The 18,671-nt window shown below is 53.4% G+C and overlaps 1 protein-coding gene across 1 annotated transcript in view; it reads left to right on the forward strand.

The window, feature by feature from the left end:
• The window catches only part of KCNJ3 (potassium inwardly rectifying channel subfamily J member 3), a 28,698-nt gene that overhangs the window by 3,711 nt on the left and 6,316 nt on the right, over positions 1–18,671 (forward strand). Inside the window, exon 2 of the mRNA XM_058027606.1 lies at positions 827–1,043. Within this exon, the coding sequence (XP_057883589.1) occupies positions 827–1,043 (217 nt within the window). The remainder of the gene's footprint in view (positions 1–826; positions 1,044–18,671) is intronic.

The raw sequence follows: 18,671 nt of genomic DNA on the forward strand, positions 1-18,671 counted from the left end.
TTTGGCTCTGGAAGTCCCTGAGGAGGAATTGTAAAAGATGGAGCTTCAAAATTAGTGTGGCTCCAAAAGAATTGCCTGGATCTGAATTATGGGAAAAGAAAGGTTTGTGCTTGGAAGGAGAGCAGTGCCAGGCCAGGCCTCCTGGGGAAAAAAAAGGGAAGGGGGAAAAAAAAAAGTGGAAAAAAGGGTAATTAGAAGGAAAAAATGAGGGAAGAGCAAAATAAAAGGGAAAAGTAAAATGAAAAAAGCAGGGCAAAGGAAAATAAGAGGAAAAACAAAATTTAAAAGGGGAAAAAGGAAAATAAAATGAAAAATCAAAGAAAAAAGAAAACCAAAGGAAAGGGAAAATAAAAGGGGGAAAGGGTAAAAAAAAAAGACAAAACAAAGGAATAAAAGAAAAAGAGAAGAAGAGGAGAAAGGGAAAATGAAAGAAGGAACAAAGATAAAAGGAAGGAGGGAAAATGAAAGGGAGCCCCATTCCTGGGGGGATTGCAGAGCCTGGGATGGATCCCCATTCCTGGGGGGATTGCAGAACCTGGGATGTGGCACTTGAGGACCCGAGTGCTGGGAATGGTTGGGAATCGATCTTAGAGGGCTTTTCCAACCCAAACTTTCTGGGATTCCGCGATTTCCGTCCCCCCCGCCGAAGCTCCCCCCGTTTCCCTGGGTTGGCCGTGTCCCCAAACTCCCGATTGCCCCTGCTGAAATCCCACAGTCCTGGGAGGTTCGGGAAGGGCTCTCAGTCCCTCGGATTCTGCTGTCCCGGGCTGCCCCAGGCCGTGTCCAAGCCCCAAGGGCTCCAACGTCCCCTCCTTGTGCCCCGCAGTCCCGGCAGACCCCGGAGGGAGAGTTCCTGCCCCTGGACCAGCTGGAGCTGGACGTGGGCTTCAGCACGGGGGCTGACCAGCTCTTCCTGGTGTCCCCCCTGACCATCTGCCACGTCATCGACTCCAAGAGCCCCTTCTACGACCTGTCCCAGCGCAGCATGCACACGGAGCAGTTCGAGATCGTCGTCATCCTCGAGGGCATCGTGGAGACCACGGGTGAGTGGGGCCGGCCTGTGGAGCTCCCTGCTGGAGCTCTGGGCAAGGCTGGAGAGCTGGGGGGCAGCTGCAGTTGGGTTTGCTGCAGAGGGGTTCTGGGACTCCCCAAGTCCCAAGACTTAGGGGTTTGGGCCTCTCCAAGGAGATGGATTTTGGTGCTGGGCTCTATCCAAGGAGATGGATTTTGGTGCTCTGTCCAAGGAGATGGATTTTGGTGCTGGGCTCTGTCCAAGGAGATGGATTTTGGTGCTCTATCCAAGGAGATGGATTTTGGTGCTGGGCTCTGTCCAGGGGATGGATTTTGGTGCTCTATCCAAGGGGATGGATTTTGGTGCTGGGCTCTATCCAAGGAGATGGATTTTTGTACTCTCTCTAGGGGATGGATTTTGGTGCTGCGCTCTATCCAAGGAGATGGATTTTGGTGCTGGGCTCTGTCCAGGGGATGGATTTTGGTGCTCTATCCAAGGGGATGGATTTTGGTGCTCTCTCCAAGAGAATGGATTTTTGTACTCTCCCCAGGGGATGGGTTTTGGTGCTGGGCTCTCTCCAAGGGATGGATTTTGGTGCTCTATCCAAGGAGATGGATTTTGGTGCTGGGCTCTATCCAAGGGGATAGATTTTGGTGCTCTCCAGGGGATGGATTTTGGTGGTGGGCTCTCTCCAGGGGATGGATTTTTGTACTCTCTCCAGGGGATAGGTTTTGGTGCTGGGCTCTATCCAAGGAGATAGATTTTGGTGCTCTGTCCAAGGGGATGGATTTTGGTGCTCTCCAGGGTATGGATTTTTGTACTCTCCCCAGGGGATGGGTTTTGGTGCTGGGCTCTCTCCAGGGGATGGATTTTGGTGCTCTATCCAAGGAGATGGATTTTGGTGCTCTATCCAAGGGGATGGATTTTGGTGCTGGGCTCTATCCAAGGAGATAGATTTTGGTGCTCTATCCAAGGGGATGGATTTTGGTGCTCTCTCCAAGAGAATGGATTTTTGTACTCTCTCCAGGGGATAGGTTTTGGTGCTGGGCTCTCTCCAGGGGGATGGATTTTGGCACTGCTGCTCTCTTTGGGGGGATGAATTTTGGTGCTCTCTCCAAGGAGATGAATTTTGGTGCTTTCTCCAAGGGGATGGATTTTGGTGCTCTCCAGGGGATGGATTTGGAGTCTCTCTCCAGGGGGATGGATTTTGGCACTGGGGCTCTCTGCAGGGGGATGGATTTTGGCATTGGGGTTCTCTCTAAGGGGATGAATTTTGGGGCTCTCTCCAGGGCATGGGTTAGGGTTAGGTTGGCACTGGGGCTCTCTCCAGGGCATGAATTTTGGTGCTGCTGCTCTCTCCAGGGGATGGATTTTGGTTCTCTCTCCAGGGGATGGATTTTGGGTCTCTCTGGGTGATGAATTTTGGCACTTGTGCTCTGTCCAGGGGGATGGATTTTGGTTCTCTCTCCAGAGGGATGGATTTTTGTGCTGTCCAAGGAGATGGATTTTGGCACTGGGGCTCTCTTCAGGAGGATGGATTTTTGTGCTCTCTAGGGAGATGGATTTTGGTGGTGGGGCTCTCTCCAAGGAGATGGATTTTGGCAGTGGTGCTCTCCAAGGGGATGGATTTTGGTGTTCTATCCAAGGGTGTGGATTTTGGCACTGCTGCTCTCTCCAGGGGATGGATTTTGGGGCTCTCTCCAGGGGATGGATTTTGGGGCTCTCTCCAGGGGATGGATTTTGGGGCTCTCTCAAAGGAGATGGATTTTGGTGTTCCGAGGATATGGTGTGGGGAATGTGGAGCTCCTGGCTGGGTTGTGGAGCTCCTGCATTTTCCAGTTGCTGCCAGGCACAGGGAGTGTTCAGGGTACCTTTGATGCATTTTGGGGCCATGTTGTGGGGTCCCAATATTCCTCCTGATTCCCCAGGCAGGAGAGCACAGCCCAGAGAAAGGAAGGTGAACCCTCTGTGTGCTTCCCTAAAAACTCCTTGATATTTCCATAAAACTCCACAGATACTTCCCTAAAAACCCCTGATCTTTACCTGCCAGCCCCTTGATAGTTCCTTAAAATCTCCTTGGTATTCCTCTAAAAGTTAAAATCTCCTTGATATTCCTCTAAAAAACTCCTTGGTATTGTCATAAAGATTCCCTGATATTTCCCTAAAAAACTCCTGATATTTCTCAAAAAAGTTCCTGATATTTCTCTAAAAAATTCCTGATATTTCTGTAAAACCCCCCTGATACTTCCCTAAAACCTCCCTGATACTTCCCCTGAACCTCCCTGATATTTCCCTAAAAATTTCCTGATACTTCCTTAAAAACCTTCTGGTGTTCCCCTAAAAACTCCTTGATATTCCCTAAAAAACCCCTTTTCATAAAGGCTTCCTGATATTTCCCCAGAACTTCTGGATACTTCCCTAAAAGCTCCCTGATATTTCCCTATAAACTCCCTGGCATTTCCCTAAATCCCCCTGGCACTTCCTTGATATTTCCCTGTAAACTCCCTGATATTTCCCTAAATATTTTGTGGTATTTCCATTAAAAATTCCCTGGAAAACTTGCAGGCCTGACCTTGCAGGTTTCTTGTTTTTATTCCTCAAAAAATTAATTCCAAACAAAATGAGGGAAGAAAAGCTCTTTTGTAAATAACTCTTGGAATTTAAAAGCCTGGCTTTGTTTTGGGAAATATTATTAACCTGGAAATTATACAGGGAATGGGCAAAAAAAAAAAAAAAAAAGGAAAAAAGGGAATTTCTGGGTCTTTAAAGCCTAACTGGGATAAGGTTCCAAATGTTGTGACCTACTTTTGGGAGCTGAGCTGAAAATTGGGCAAAACAGAGCAAAATGTGCTGGATCTGGATAACACAGGAGGGAATGAAAGGGCTGGGAAAATCTTCCAGCGGGAGCAAAGGGAGGAGGAGGAGAGGGCAGGGCTGGGTTTGAGGGGAGGGGAGAGCTCATCCAGGGATGCTGAGGATTTTAGGGAAGAGGGGAAACCTCTGTGGGTTTAAACCCTGCAGGAATTCCAGATTCTCCTCTCAGTTCAGGCTTTTCCCAGCAAATGCTGCATTTCCCCTCCCATCCAAAGCTCTGCAAAAGCAGAGGTTTTCCTGTGGGAATGTGCAGTGTTCCACCAGCAAACACTGGCAACATCCCTGGATATAAATGGGCATTAAATATTGGGAATAATGGGATCCTATGGAAAAATGGGATTCGTTCAGGGGGTTTGGAGAGGTTGAGTGTGGTACTGGGAATGTGACCCTGGAGTTGGGATGAAGGCCTGGAAAGCCTTCCTGATCCTTCCTGGCATTCCTGATCCTTCCTGAATTCCTCCCTGCTTTAGGGAAGGGTCTCCTCTGGGATTTTTTAGGAGGGGTCCCGGCCCAGGATTGTGGAGGCGATTCCTTGGGATGGTTTTTGACTAAAAAGAGGGAATATTTAGATGGATGTTGGGAAAGAATTCCTGGCTGGGAGGGTGGGGAGGGCTGGGTTGGAATTCCCAGAGCAGCTGTGCGATCCAGGGAAAAGGAAAAGGAAAGGGAAAGAAAAAGGGGAAAGGGAAAGGAAAAAAGAGAAGGGGAAGGGGAAGGGGAAGGGGAAGGGGAAGGGGAAGGGGAAGGGGAAGGGGAAGGGGAAAGGAAAGGAAAGGAAAGGAAAGGAAAGGAAAGGAAAGGAAAGGAAAGGAAAGGAAAGGAAAGGAAAGGAAAGGAAAGGAAAGGAAAGGAAAGGAAAGGAAAGGAAAGGAAAGGAAAGGAAAGGAAAAGGAAAGGAAAGGAAAGGAAAGGAAAGGAAAGGAAAGGAAAGGAAAGGAAAGGGAAGGGAAGGGAAGGGAAGGGAAGGGAAGGGAAGGGAAGGGAAGGGAAGGGAAGGGAAGGGAAGGGAAGGGAAGGGAAGGGAAGGGGAAGGGAAGGGAAGGGAAGGGAAGGAAAGGAAAGGAAAGGAAAGGAAAGGAAAGGAAAGGAAAGGAAAGGAAAGGAAAGGAAAGGAAAGGAAAGGAAAGGAAAGGAAAGGAAAGGAATTTGACTTTCATCCTGGATTGTCCTGCTGGGATTTGCCTCTGGGTTTGTTTGGGATTATGTAACCCTTTATAATTTTGTGTTATCCTGCAATTTATTGATAAGCTGCTAGAATTCCTGAAAAAAAATCAGTCATTAATAGGAATCTGAAGCAAACAAAACCCTGCAGGAATGGTTTGTGCATCCGTTTTCCAAACTCATTACATTTATTTTGGAAGCCTCTTCCCGTGATTTGCTGATTAAAGAACTCCAGAGCCTGCCAGGCTTTTTAATTAAAGAAATAGGGATGGCATCAAAGGCCTTTTCCTCTGGTTTTGCTTTTAAAAACATGAAAAAACTGGAATTCTGGAGCCACAGGAAGGGATCTCTGAGATCCATGGAGTGAGCTCAGAATCCAGAAGCTTGAGGGAACAAGGAGCTGGGACAGATCTGAAAATTACCAGGATTCTGATAATTCCAGTTAAAATGGGATTTTTTTGGACATTGTTCTGAGGGCCAGTGAGAAACCTCAATACAAATTCAGCAGCTTTAAAGGTGGAACATAAAATATGGGAATTGTGGAATGGTTTGGGTTGGAAGGGACCTTTAAAGGTCAAATTATTTGTGGGGGTTTTTTAATCTTTCCATTCAGATTTTGGATTTTTTTATGTGTTGAATGGGAGGGCAACAGGAAAAGAGGACTCAGCAGTTCACATATTGGCAGTAGCTTTGAAATTGCATTTTATTTTATTTTAAACATTTTTAAGCACAGCCTGAGCATGGTAAAATATTCCTTTAAAACTCTCAGGGCCGAACATCCCGCAGATCCTTTCCCAGTGCTGCCGTTATAGGAAATCTGTCAGTGGAAAATCCAATATTCTTTGGTCGTGTGGACAAACACGTTTGGCCCTGGCAGAGCTGGGATTTCCTGGCATTGGCACCTTCAGCTCCAGCTTCCTTCTGGAGCTGCCGGGCTGGGAAAGGGGGGAAAAAGGGATTTTTGAAGCTGAGGAAAAGCTGCAATGTGCTGGGAAATGCAGGGAAGTGTCTGGTGGGAGAGGAGAGTTTGGAACAATAAATCCCTGGCAGTGCCCGAGGCCAGGCTGGAGCCCTGGCACAGAGGGAGGTGTCCCTGCCATGGCAGGGCTGGGATGGGCTGGGGTTTAGGGTCTGTCCCAAGCCAGAGCAGCCTGGGATTCTGGGATCCATCCCTTACATAACTTTTCTCTTGGATAAAGCTCCCTCCTCCTGCCTGAGGCACCAGTTCCCCAGATCCCCATTTCCCTGCATCAGGCCTTCCTGCCCCCTCCTCTTCTCCCTGAGATCTCTTTGGAGGCCCAGGAGAGAAAACTGGGAGTGATTTTGACCACGAGAGAGAACTGGGAGTGATTTTCACCTGGAGCTGGGCAGGAACTTCCCTTTTTTTTTCCCCCTTTTTTTCCCCTTTTTTTTTCTTTTTTTTTTCCTTTTTTCCCCCTTCCCCCCCCCCCTTTTTTCCCTTTTTTCCCTTTTTCCCTTACCTTTCCCCTTCCCCTTTTTCCTTTCCCTTTCCTTTTGCCTTTTTCCCTTTTCCCTTTTTCCCTTTTCCCCCTTTCCCCTTCCTTCTCTTTCTCCCTCCCCTTTTTTCCCTTGCCTTTTTTATCCCTTTCTTCCCCTCTGCCTTTTCCCCTCTCCCTTTTTTCCCTTTTCCCTTTTCCCCTCTCCCATGGCTGATCCCAGCGAGCAGGCACTGAGCTGAAATCGCTGAGATCTCTGCCAAAACTCCCTGCTCACGCCTGATCGGGCTGGATTCCTTCTGCTTGAGCAGCTCCCTGTGCTGAGCTGCTGCTCCCACAGCCTCTGGAGCAGCAGGCTCCCCGTGGAGCCCCATTTTCCAGGCATTGCTGGGGCAGGCTGAGCTGCAATGGTGATTTTGAGCCCCATTTTCCAGGCATTGCTGGGGCAGGCTGAGCTGCAGTGGTGATTTGGGAGCACCAAAACCCCATCTCTGCTGTGGCTCTGCCCCTGCTGCCAGGGGGTAGAGCAGGGAAAGGGGAATATTCCAGCTCCTGCTGCACCTGGAGGGGAAGCTGGGAATGGTGGGGTGGGAAAGGGGAAGGCAGAGGGCTGGAATTTGTCCTGGAGTGCTGGGATGTGGGGATGCTGCTGGCTAAATACAGCCCCAGACTGCTCCTCCTGGAGAAGCTGGTGGGCAGATAAAACCCTCACTGCTGGAGTGGTGCTGACTCACAGGATCCTGGAATGGTTTGGGATGGAAGGGCTCAAATCCCATCCCATTCCATGGGCAGGGACATCTCCCAGTGTCCCAGGCTGCTCCAGCCTGGCCTTGGGCACTGCCAGGGATCCAGGGGCAGCCACAGCTGCTCTGGGAATGCCAGCCCAGCCCCTCCCCAGCTCCCAGCCAGGAATTCCTTCCCAATATCCCACCTAAACCAACCCCAATCCTTCCATTTGAAGCCGTTCCCTCGTGTCCCTGTCCTTGAATCCCTCACTGCATTGCAATCCGAGCCATTTTTTCTCTGTAGCAGCTCCTGCCCACTCCTTATTTCCCTCCTGGATGCTCTGGCAGCCCAGCTTTCCCTGGATATTTGCCCTCAGTGAGTTATGGGTGCTGCTGCCAGAGGTTTTTGTCAGCAGCCCCCGGATCCCTGCTCAGTGTTGTTTATTTATTTATTGTCTCAATAACCTGCAGCAGGTCCGTGCCTCAGGCAGGTGTGCTGCTCCAGGAATGCCCAGCTGCCTTTTCCATGGATACCTGTTCCTTGGCCTGGGTACTCTGCTGTTTGTTATTCTTTATTTCCAGCTCTGCACAATGGGGAGATGTTAAATATTGAATATCCCAGCTGCTTCCTCACAGGCTCGCTCTCCTGAGGGATCCTGGCTTGGGAATGGCCTTAGGCTGCCCTAGGGGAGGTTTGGGTTGGATATTTGGGAACATTTATCATGGATGGGGCTGTCTAGGCCTGGCAGAGTCCCCATCTCTGAGGGGGTTTCACAGCCCTGTGGATGTGGCACTGGGGACACTGGGCAGTGCTGGGGATGGTTGCACTCGATGCTCTGAGAGGCTTTTCCAGCCTAAACCCCTCTGGAATTCCACAATCCCAGCTGAACTGGCCTTCCCAGAGCAGAGGTTGCAATCCCTGAGCAGCCAGGCTCAATGTCTCCTTTTGGAAAGGCACAAACCCCTGAGCTCTCCTGGAATTCCAGGTTTGGAACCCCTGGAATTCTCTGGGAAATGGGATGTGCTGTGGGGTGAGGGACACAGGAAAATCCCTGCAGGGATGGGGGCTCCACCCGAGCACCTTTTCCTGCAGGAATTGCCCCAAAATCCCCCCTGAGCTGCCCTGGGCCAGCCTGAGGCCGTTCCCTCTGCTCCTGTCCCTGTTCCCTGGGAGCAGAGCCCGTTGTTTTCCCAGTCTGACCCTTTGCAGCCAGGTTTGTCCCAGCTGGGCACTCCCAGTTTACGTGTGACACAAACCAGTTGTGGTTCAGGCCTTGCTTTGTGGCTGCTGTTGGTTCTTGGGGTGATTTGGAGGTGAGGTTGGAGAGGAAGGCGCTGGTTTAGCTCCTGGTGTGTTACACAATCCAGGCTGCACCGAGGCTGCTGTGAGCTCAGTGATGATAAAAGTGCTTGGCAGGAGAAGGGGGAGAGGCCTGGCCTGGGTAAAACGCTGGGACAGTCCAGGAGAGTCATCAAAAACGTCAGGAGGGATTGGGAATTCAAGGAGGGGAAAGCTGTGCTTGGGCTGGGGAGAGCCTGGAGGGCTGGGGGCTGCTCCTGCCTCCCTTCCCTGTGCTCCGGGCTGGGTTTGGGGGGTTTTGGGGTTTTTTGGGGGGGGTTTTGTGGTGGTTTTGTGGGGTTTGGGGAGCAGGGGCAGGAGGAGGGAGTGAGGGGCTGCAGCTCTGCCCACTCCTGGCTGATCCTTCCTGGGGATGGAGACAGAGCCTGCCTGTCACAGACATCTTTTATGGAAAATCCTTTCCTTAAGATTTTTCCTCCTGAGAAGCTGGGAGGCCTCAGGAACAAAATGCAAACAATGGTTATCTGCTGCTGTGGGATGCAACAGGTGGATCTTTGATTAGCTCATGTTGGTTGTTTCTAATTAATGGCCAATCACAGTCAGCTGGCTTGGACTGTCTGTCCGAGACACAAACCTTTGTTATCATTCTTTCTTTTTCTATTCTTAGCCAGCCTTCTGATGAAATCCTTTCTTCTATTCTTTTAGTGTAGTTTTAATATAATATATATCATAAAATAATCAATCAGCCTTGTGAAACATGGAGTCAGATCCTCATCTCTCCCCTCACCCTGGGACCCCTGTGAGCCCCATCACAGCTGCCCCTTTTCATTGAGCACTGAGCTGCCCCTGGGGACAGCCAGGGGAGATCATCATGTGCTGTGCCCTGAGTGAATCTGGGAGCCCAAACCAAGCCCATTGGTGACCTCAGTGACAGGGCCCCCAAGGTTTGGAGCTGTCTGTGCCATTCCAGCACCAGGAGAGGCTCTGGGGATGCTGGGAACAAACAGCTCCCTCCTCTAATTGCAATTATTTATTGTGGGCTCCTTGTCCTTGTTTTCCAGCCTTAGTGACTCTCTGCAGCTCCTGAGCAGATCCCAGAGCTCTCAGCAGAGCAGGCTCAGTGCTGGCAGTGCTGGGGATGAACCCCAAATCTGGATTTCACACCCAGTCTGGGGTGGGGCTCCAGGAGCAGGGCACTGGATCAGGGTGTCCAGGTGCCTCTGGAGTCTGGCACCTGCAGGAAAGGGGGAGTTCTGCCCCTCTGCCCCTGGGCTCAGGTGAGAGCCCACTGCAGAGCTGCCCCAGCCCTGGGCTCCCACATTCCAGGGCCTGAAGGGGCTCCAGGAGAGCTGAGAGGGACTGGGGACAAGGGATGGAGGGACAGGAGCCAGGGAATGGCTCCCAGTGCCAGAGGGCAGGGATGGATGGGACACTGGGAACTGGCAATTCCTGCCTGGGAGGGTGAGCAGGCCCTGGCACAGGGTGCCCAGGGAAGCTGTGGCTGCCCCTGCATTCAGCACTGGCAGGATAAAAAAGAAAACAACAAAGAAACAAACAATGGGTCAGCCCACACTGTGTGGGTGCAGCCTGGGCTGGAACCCCCCTGTGCTTTCCCAGCTCCTGGATCTGCTCCGAGCCTCTGCCCTGCCCCTCCTGCTGGAATTCCTGCTGCTGTTATGCATTTATTCCATTTATTGCCTACAAGGATTCGTTCTGCTCAGGCTTTGTCAGGAGGGATAATGATTCAAGGAGCCGCTGCTGACAAGGACGAGAGGGAATGGCTTTTAACTGAAGGACTGGGGGGATTTAGATGGGATACTGGGGAGGGATTCCTGCCTGGGAGGGAGGGGAGGCCCCGGCACACATTCCCAGAGCAGCTGGGGCTGCCCCTGGATGTGTCCTAGGCTGGGTTGGAGCAGCCTGGGACAGTGGGAGGTGTCCAGGGGTGGATGGGATGGGATTTAGGGTACATTCCAAGACCATGCCAGGTTCTGGGATTGGTGGCAGTGATGGCTCAGGGATGCTGAGAGGTCCCACAGCTGCTCTGGGGTGAGTCAGGCACCCCAGCCCCCTCAGGAATCACCTCCTGCTCCACTGGGACAGGCCTGGCTAGATAAAATGATAATCCCGAGGTGCAGAGATGAATGGAGCCTGAGCCAGGAGCAGCAGTTTTCCTGCTGAGCTTTGCTCTGCTCCTTCAGATATTGATCTGTGGCTGCAGGCCCTCCCCCAGGACACAGCTCCGGGATAAATAACCCGGGACAGGCAGCGCTGATTGTGATTTAGGAGCTGGGGTCTCTCCATCCTCCTGCTCTCTGTGCCTTGGGTTTGGCTCCACAGGGGCTGGAACTGGGCACGTGTGGGGCTGGCTGTGGCTTCTGGGATGTTTTGGGATCGGTGTAACCGGGAATAAAAATGTTTAGATTGGTAGAAATAGAATGCTTAAATTGAAAATATGTTGTGAGGGCAAGGGCAGTAAAGATCAGGGAATAATGGAACGGGTTGGGCTGGAAGGGACATTAAATCCCAGCCAGTGCCACCCCTGCCATGGCAGGGACACCTCTTACTGTCCCAGGCTGCTCCAGCCTGGCCTTGGGCACTGCCGGGGATCCAGGGGCAGCCACAGCTGCTCTGGGAATGCCAGCCCAGCATCCCTGTGAGTATCCATCCCTATTCCCTTTTTATCCCACAGCACTACTCTTCCCATATTTTTCCCGTGGTGCTGAGCCCATTCCCAGTGTCCCTCTGGAGCCTCTCCTGCTCCTCCTCGTGCTGCAGACTCTTCAAATTCCCGGGGCAGGGAGCTGGGGGTGGGATTTCCCCAGTGGAACATTGCTGGCTCTGTGTTCAGAGCTCTGTGTGATGGAGGAGCAGGGGTTTAGATTTAATATTGCCCATGATTTCCCTGCCCCTGGCTGCTGCTCAGCAGCCAGACCCAGGCGGGGCTGGGAAAATAGGAAAAAATTCATGGAAAACTTGGAAAAATTCATGGAGTGCTTTGTGCCAAGGACCTCTTCCAGGAAAAAAAAAGGAGATTTCCCCCCTTTTTTTTTTTTTAGCTGGAAGAGGTTATGAGTTTAAAAGCTGCATGCCTGGAGTTGTGGCCTGGTCCATGATGCCTTTGGAAGCATCCCAGGTTTGCACTGTAGGTGGGACATTGGGAAGGGGTTCCTGGCTCTGAGGATGCTGAAGCCCTGGCAGAGAATTCCCAGGGAAGCTGTGGCTGCCCCTGGATCCTCTGGAAGTGCCCAGGGCCGGGCTGGAGCAGCCTGGGATGGTGGGAGGTGTCCCTGCCGTGGCCGGGGTGCAGTGGGATGGGATTCGGGATCCGTGGCAGGGGATGTGATTTGGGATCCCTTCCCACCCAGCCCGCGCTGGGGTCGATGTCCGTGTGTCTGTCCCCCCTCAGGAAGGTGTCTGCAGGGGCAGCGTTTGGGGAATGCCATCCCCTGCTGCTCGGAGGCAGCAGCCGAGCTCACCTGGTAATTAATGCATCAGCAGAACCTCCTGGAATTAGAGCCGTGCTCCGAGAGAGGCTCCTAATTGGGAGTTAATGGCTCATTAGAGCTGAGCAGATCAGCCTGAGCACCCCGACAACACAAACAAAGCAATTACTGATGTTCAGGGAGCGGCTCCACCTTTCCAGCGCTGCTGCTGCTGCCCTGCGAGCAGAGAGGTGCGGCCGGGCCGGGTGTGCTGGGGCTCGGGGGGTGCTGCTGCCGAGGGAATTCCCTCTGGAATGCCCTTTGGGGTGCGGGAGGGCTGGGATGGTGCGGTGCGGTGGCTGTGGCTTCCTGCTTTAGGGCTTTGGGGCTTGTTCATCCCAAGCTGGGCACCTGGGAAGGATGGGGTTGGAAAATGATGGGGAAATGAGCAGCAGGGGCTGCTACCCAGAGAGCTTTAAGAATGTAAATCACAGAATTTCAGGCTGGGCTGGGTGGGAAGGGACCTTAGAGCCCATCCCAGCGCATCCCTGACCCTTCCCGCTATCCCAGGGCGCTCCAAGTGCTGTCCAGCCTGGCCTTGGACACTGCCAGAGAGGAAAAGGGGCTCCGGGAGAGCTGGAAATGACGGGACACGGGGAATGGCTCCCACTGCCAGAGGGCAGGGATGGATGGGACACTGTGAACTGGGAATTCCTGGCTGGGAGGTGGGGATGCCCTGGCACAGGTGATTCCATGGACGCCCCTGGATCCCTGGCAGTGCCCAGTGCCAGCTGGAGCAGCCTGGGACAGTGGGAGGTGTCCCTGCCACGGCAGGGCTGCAATGGGATGGGATTTAAGGTCCCTTCCCACCCAAACCAGGCTGGGACCCTGCAGTCTTCCCACCTCTGCAGCCCACCAGGATTTTTCCTGGAAGCAAAGCAGTGCCCTGAGATCTGGGATGGGGAAAGGGAAAGAGCCCAAGGCAGAACTGCCAGTGTCATAAACACCAAACGCTTCTGAAACCTGCAGGAAATAAAAGGCATCGTTTTCCCTAAAATGGCAAAAACGATCCAGACTTGGAGGCCTTAAAGCCAGCCTGGGGAGAGCTAAATCAGCACGATGGGCATGGCAGGCAAGGCTGGCATGTAAAATTAGAAACCCCCGGCAGGCATGTGGGTATTTGTGCAGCTCGGGCTGGGATGTGGCAGATTGATCCTCCTGGGAATAACGAGCCTGCTGCATGGCATCACATCCCTAATTAACCCCCCTGATTGTGGGCTGGGGTCGGGATCGCATTGATCCTCCTGGGAATAACGAGATTGATCCTCCTGGGAATAACGAGCCTGCTGGATGGCATCACATCCCTGGGATGGGGCCCTAATTAATGCAGGATGGGTTTGGGATCAGATTGATCCTCCTGGGGAAAAATGAGCCTGCTGCATGACATCACATCCCCAGGGATGGGGGCCCTAATTACCCCCCCTGACTGGGGATCAGATTGATCCTCCTGGGAATAATGAGCCTGCTGGATGGCATCACATCTCCGGGATGGGGGCCCTAATTACCCCCTGATTGCAGGGTGGGGTCGGGATTGTCTCCCTCCCTCCTGCAGGAAATGATCTCCCTGTGCCACCCTCGGATCTGAACCACAAGGAAGAAGCAGCATCCACCCCCTCTGAGCCTCCTCCGCCTCTGCTGCAGCAGGTGTGGGGCCTGTGGGATTTGGGGTTGTGGGGATCCTTGTCCCAGGTGCTCTGGGATGTGGGCTCTCCTCGGGAGAGGTGTGAGGGTGCTGAGGATGGAGGAGCAGCTGGGAGATGCTGAGCACCTGGGTCACCTGGAGGGGCAGGAGAATGAGTCACCAAGGGGGAGAATCCAGCATGGAATTGCTGAGGGTGTGGAGGTGCTGTTGGGGAATTCTTTCCTCGGGGAAAAGGATTTCCAGGTGTTCCTGGAATTTGGATAGGCCCCAGTGAGATCTCTGCTCACTGCAAGGGAAGGGGGAACTGCCCCATCCCCAGGCCAGGCTGGAGCAACCTGGGATAGAGGGAGGGATGGGATGGGATTTACTGTCCCCCCACCCTGGGAGTCTGTCATCCCGTGGTATTTGCATATATTTGTATATCTATGGCCCAGCAAGGAGCGTGTGGATTCCTGAAGAGCCTCTTGCAGCCCCAAATCCCAGCTGGCAGGGCTGACAGCGCTGATCCTCCCTTTCCAGGGAGTCTGTGTGCTCCTGCTGCCAGGCAGGGAGTGTTTGCCAGCCCCTCGTGCCAGCTGTGTGCCACAATCCGTGTTTAGCTCACAGATGTGAGCAGTGGTGTTCCAGCTGTGCACGGGGCTGAGGTGCAGGACAGGGGCTGTTCCAGCTGTGCATGGTGCTGAGGTGCAGGACAGGGGCTGTTCCAGCTGTGCATGGTGCTGAGGTGCAGGACAGGAGCTGTTCCAGCTGTGCAGAGGTGCAGGGCAGGAGCTGTTCCAGCTGTGCAGAGGTGCAGGACAGGAGCTGTTCCAGCTGTGCACGGGGCTGAGGTGCAGGACAGGAGCTGTTCCAGCTGTGCAGAGGTGCAGGACAGGAGCTGTTCCAGCTGTGCAGAGGTGCAGGACAGGAGCTGTTCCAGCTGTGCAGAGGTGCAGGACAGGAGCTGTTCCAGCTGTGCACGGCTCTGAGGTGCAGGGCAGGAGCTGTTCCAGCTGTGCAGAGGTGCAGGACAGGAGCTGTTCCAGCTGTGCACGGCTCTGAGGTGCAGGGCAGGAGCTGTTCCAGCTGTGCAGAGGTGCAGGACAGGAGCTGTTCCAGCTGTGCACACTCTGAGGTGCAGGACAGGAGCTGTTCCAGCTGTGCATGGCTCTGAGGTGCAGGACAGGAGCTGTTCCAGCCTGGGAGGTGCTGGGGATGGTAACTGGGATGTTCCCAGTGCCAGACAGATGGATGCAGGTGAGGAACTGGGAGAGCTGCTCAGACACAGCCCCAGCAGCTGTCTGGGCACAGAAGGATCCTCAGAACAGGAGTTTGGGGTTGGCAGGGCTGCTGCTCCCCTTTGGGGATCATCCCCTGCATCCAGCCCTGGGAGCATGGGAGTGCAGCCTGTGTTCTCCAGGAGTTTTAAATATCGGGGGATATTGATTTATAAATATTTGGTTTAAATATGAGGGGATGCTGAGCGATGTTTGCATGGAATTGAGGAGTATCAGAGCTGGAGGGACCCACAGGATCATGGATCCAGCACAGACACCCCAGAATCCCACCTGGGCATCCCTGGAGTGCTCTCCAAACCCTCCTGGAGCTGTTGGGAATGTGCCATTCCCTGGGGAGCCTGGGCAGTGCCAGCACCCTCTGGGGGAAGAGCCTTGCCCCGGTCTCCATCCCAGCCCCTCTGGCACAGCTCTGGCTGTTTTCCCTCTCCCATGATGGATTTGGGAGGGTCTCCCCTTGCATTCCTTGGCCAAGCAGGAGAGGAGCAGGAATCACGGAGCAGCTGTGTTGGAAGCAGTTCTGGGCATGAATTGATGGTCTCAAAATGCTCAGTGTTTTAAGAGACTCAACAAATCAATCCCTGTGTTAAACCAGCAGCACTAAATCCTAAGAGGTTATTCCCAAACACAGCTCCATGCTGCCTCCTGTAAACCATGGAGTCCCAGACTGGTTTGGGTGGGAAGGGACCCTAAACTCACCCTGCAGGGCCACCTTCCCCTGTTCCAGGGTGCTCCAAGCCCCATCAACCCTGGACACTTCCAGGGATGGGGATTCCACACCTTCTCTGGACGATCAGAGGTTCATGATCCCTCTCTGTAGCAGCCCTGACGTGGATACAGATTATTTTCAGCTCAGAAAGTGGCTGCTGACTTTGGGTTCTATTTCAATCAGTCTCCTTGTTCCATGGGGTGGCTGCAGTCAGGGATGCTGGCATGGAGCAGGTCTCCCTCTGGGGATCATCCCCAGATCCTGGAGCCCAGGAATGCTCTGCCTGTGTGGCCCCGTGTCCACCCCAGTAAATTGTGCCTTTCCACGTGAGGAGAGCTGGATTTTCCATGCAGGAAGGTGTCTCTGGATCCCTCGGGGTGTTTTTGGGGCTGCAGAGGGAAGCTCTATTTTGGTGCTGAGCCCATATGGCCGGGTGGGTGTTTGGAGGAGTGGCTGTGAGAGGGGAGGGAGGGCTGGGCTCAGCCTCACAATGCAAATGTTCTCGTCTGGAGAGCAGAAATTATTGTAAATATCTTTTTTTTTTTTTTTTTCTCCTCTTCTCACTGATCCCCAGACTTGCCTCAGGTGTTGCTCTGACCTCCCAGTCCCTGGGATTTAACAAAACATTTCTTTCTCCCAGTGGCTCTTCCTCACCATTCCCAACATGGAGCTACAAATGAATCCCCTCATTTCCAGCTGCACCCAAATTCCATGAAAAGCAGAACCAGTTTTTTTGGCTTTTTTAGGAAAATCCCTGTGAGACCATGGAGTCCAACCATTCCCAGTCTGCCCAGGCCACCACTGCCCCATGTCCCCACATCCACAAGGCTTTGGAATTCCTCCAGGGATGGACAGCCCTTTCCAAGAAGGAGTTTTTTCCTGGCCCAGCTTCCCAGGGCAGCTGTGACTGTCCCTGGATCCCTGGAATTGTCCCAGGCCAGGCTGGATGGGGCTTGGAGCTGCCTGGGACAGTGGAAGGTGTTCCTTGCCCATGGCAGGGGTGGAATGGGATGATCCTTAATTTCTGTTCCAACCCAAACCGGTCTGGAATTCTCTGTTCAGCATAAGGAATGTTCCCATGCTGTCAGGAAAAATCCGGGAATACTCGGTGCTGGCGAGAGCTCTGGAGAGCACGCATTGCATTTTTCCAGGGCACGGATGGGCAATTCCAGCTTTTATCCATGTCCCCAGCTGGGAATATCCATGGGAATGTTCCCCATGCCTGGGACCATCCCCACCCAAGAACGGGGGATCCGTTCCCATCCCTCTCCCATCCCTCGCTCCCAGCAGGAGCTGCGTGGGGCAGGCAGGGAAGTGCTGCCCTGCTGGCGCTGCTGAGTCAATGCCAGGCGGGTGGGAGGCAGCGATGCAGGCCTGGGAGGGTGGCAGATGGCTCTGGGCACGGAGCTGCAGGGGCTGGGCTGGGCCCTGACGCATCCCGGCCGCGGGGAGCGGGAGCGCAGCCTGGGGTTGGGATTAAAAACAAAATATAATCAGGAGAGGCTAAAAATAGCAGGGCAGATTTCTCAGCCAGGATTAATTATTGCGTGGAATGCGTGTTATTGCAGGGAATGTCTGATCCAGATAACTGCTCCTGCCTCTGCTTTTCCAAAGGCATGGACAGCCCTGTCCCAGGCCTAGAAGGGCAGCCCTGGAGGCTGCCAAATCTTCATTTTCCCCTCTTTTATTGGTACCAAAAAAGGAGGTTCCCGACCTGCCAGCAGCATGTTGCATCCCTGGATGTGGGAGCAGCAGCAGGACGTGCTTTGCTTCCATGGGATTTTGGAAACCCGCTGTGATTTGGGCTAAGGATGGTGCTGGCAAACACCAGGATGAGCTGCTGAGGGTGCCAGGGAAATCTGGGGGTGTGAGGACTAAAAAGTGCCCCTGGAAGAGGCCTGGCTGATAAGGAGCATACCTTTGGCGTCATGGCTCTGTTTAAATGTCAGGAACGCTCCGTGAGGACAGTGGGAATAACGCAGGAGGTATTTATGGAATGGAGATAAACAGCGTGGCTGAACTCAGGAGCAGGGCAGGAGCCTGGATTGCTCCCCAGGGTGAGGAGAAATAAAGTGTTTGGGATAAATCACGTCTGACTGACGGGAGTGTGGTCTGGAGCCACGGGAGCATGGCGTGGTGGAATGGTTTGGGTTGGAAGGGATGTTCAGGATCATCTTGGCTCCCTTTTGCATACAGACTTTGTGTGTTAAATCTGTGTGTGTTGGAATTCCCAGGGATTCGAATTCCCAGAGCAGCCAGGGCTGCCCCTGGATCCCTGGAAGTGCCCAAGGCCAGGCTGGACAGGGCTTGGGATAATGGAAGGTGTTCCTGCCCATGGGTTGCAATTAATTGTCTTTAATCATCTTCCCACCCAGATAATCCTAGGATTCCGTGGTATTTTCATGGATTCATGAAGGATTTTTGTGGTTGGTACCTTTAGGACACATTTTGTGCCTTCCATTTCAGGAAATGCTGTATTTTTTTCTCTTTAACCAAAGTGGGTTTTTATGAAAAGATTGGCTCAGCATCCTTTCAGGGAGGATGCTGAGCAATTCCCAGTGTCCCATCCATGCCTGCCCTCTGGCACTGGGAGCCATTCCCTGGCTCCTGTCCCTCCATCCCTTGTCCCCAGTCCCTCTCAGCTCTCCTGGAGCCCCTTTAGGCCCTGCCAGGGGCTCTGAGCTCTGCCTGGAGCCTTCCCTGCTCCAGGGAACATTCCCAGCTCCCTGGCCAGGATTGCCAGAACATTCTGGAGCACTCCAAGCCATCATCACTGTAATCGGGGACCAGCCTTGTGCCGGTGCTGGGGAAATGTGAGTGCCAGAAATAGCTGCTGCTGCTGTTCCCAGGGAGCTGGAGGTGCTGGGGCTGCAGCCCCACGCTGTCTGTGCTGCTCAGGAGCCCTCCCAACGGGCTGTGCACTTCCCAGTCTGCCAGCTGAACTGCCATGGAGAATACAGGGGGACAGGGAGAGCCTGGGAGCTGAAACCCCCCTGGTTTTGGGGGCTGAGCCCCGTTGGTGTCCCCATTTT

The sequence above is a fragment of the Melospiza georgiana genome, chromosome 7 (assembly GCF_028018845.1).
Source record: "Melospiza georgiana isolate bMelGeo1 chromosome 7, bMelGeo1.pri, whole genome shotgun sequence".
Lineage (NCBI taxonomy): Eukaryota > Metazoa > Chordata > Aves > Passeriformes > Passerellidae > Melospiza > Melospiza georgiana.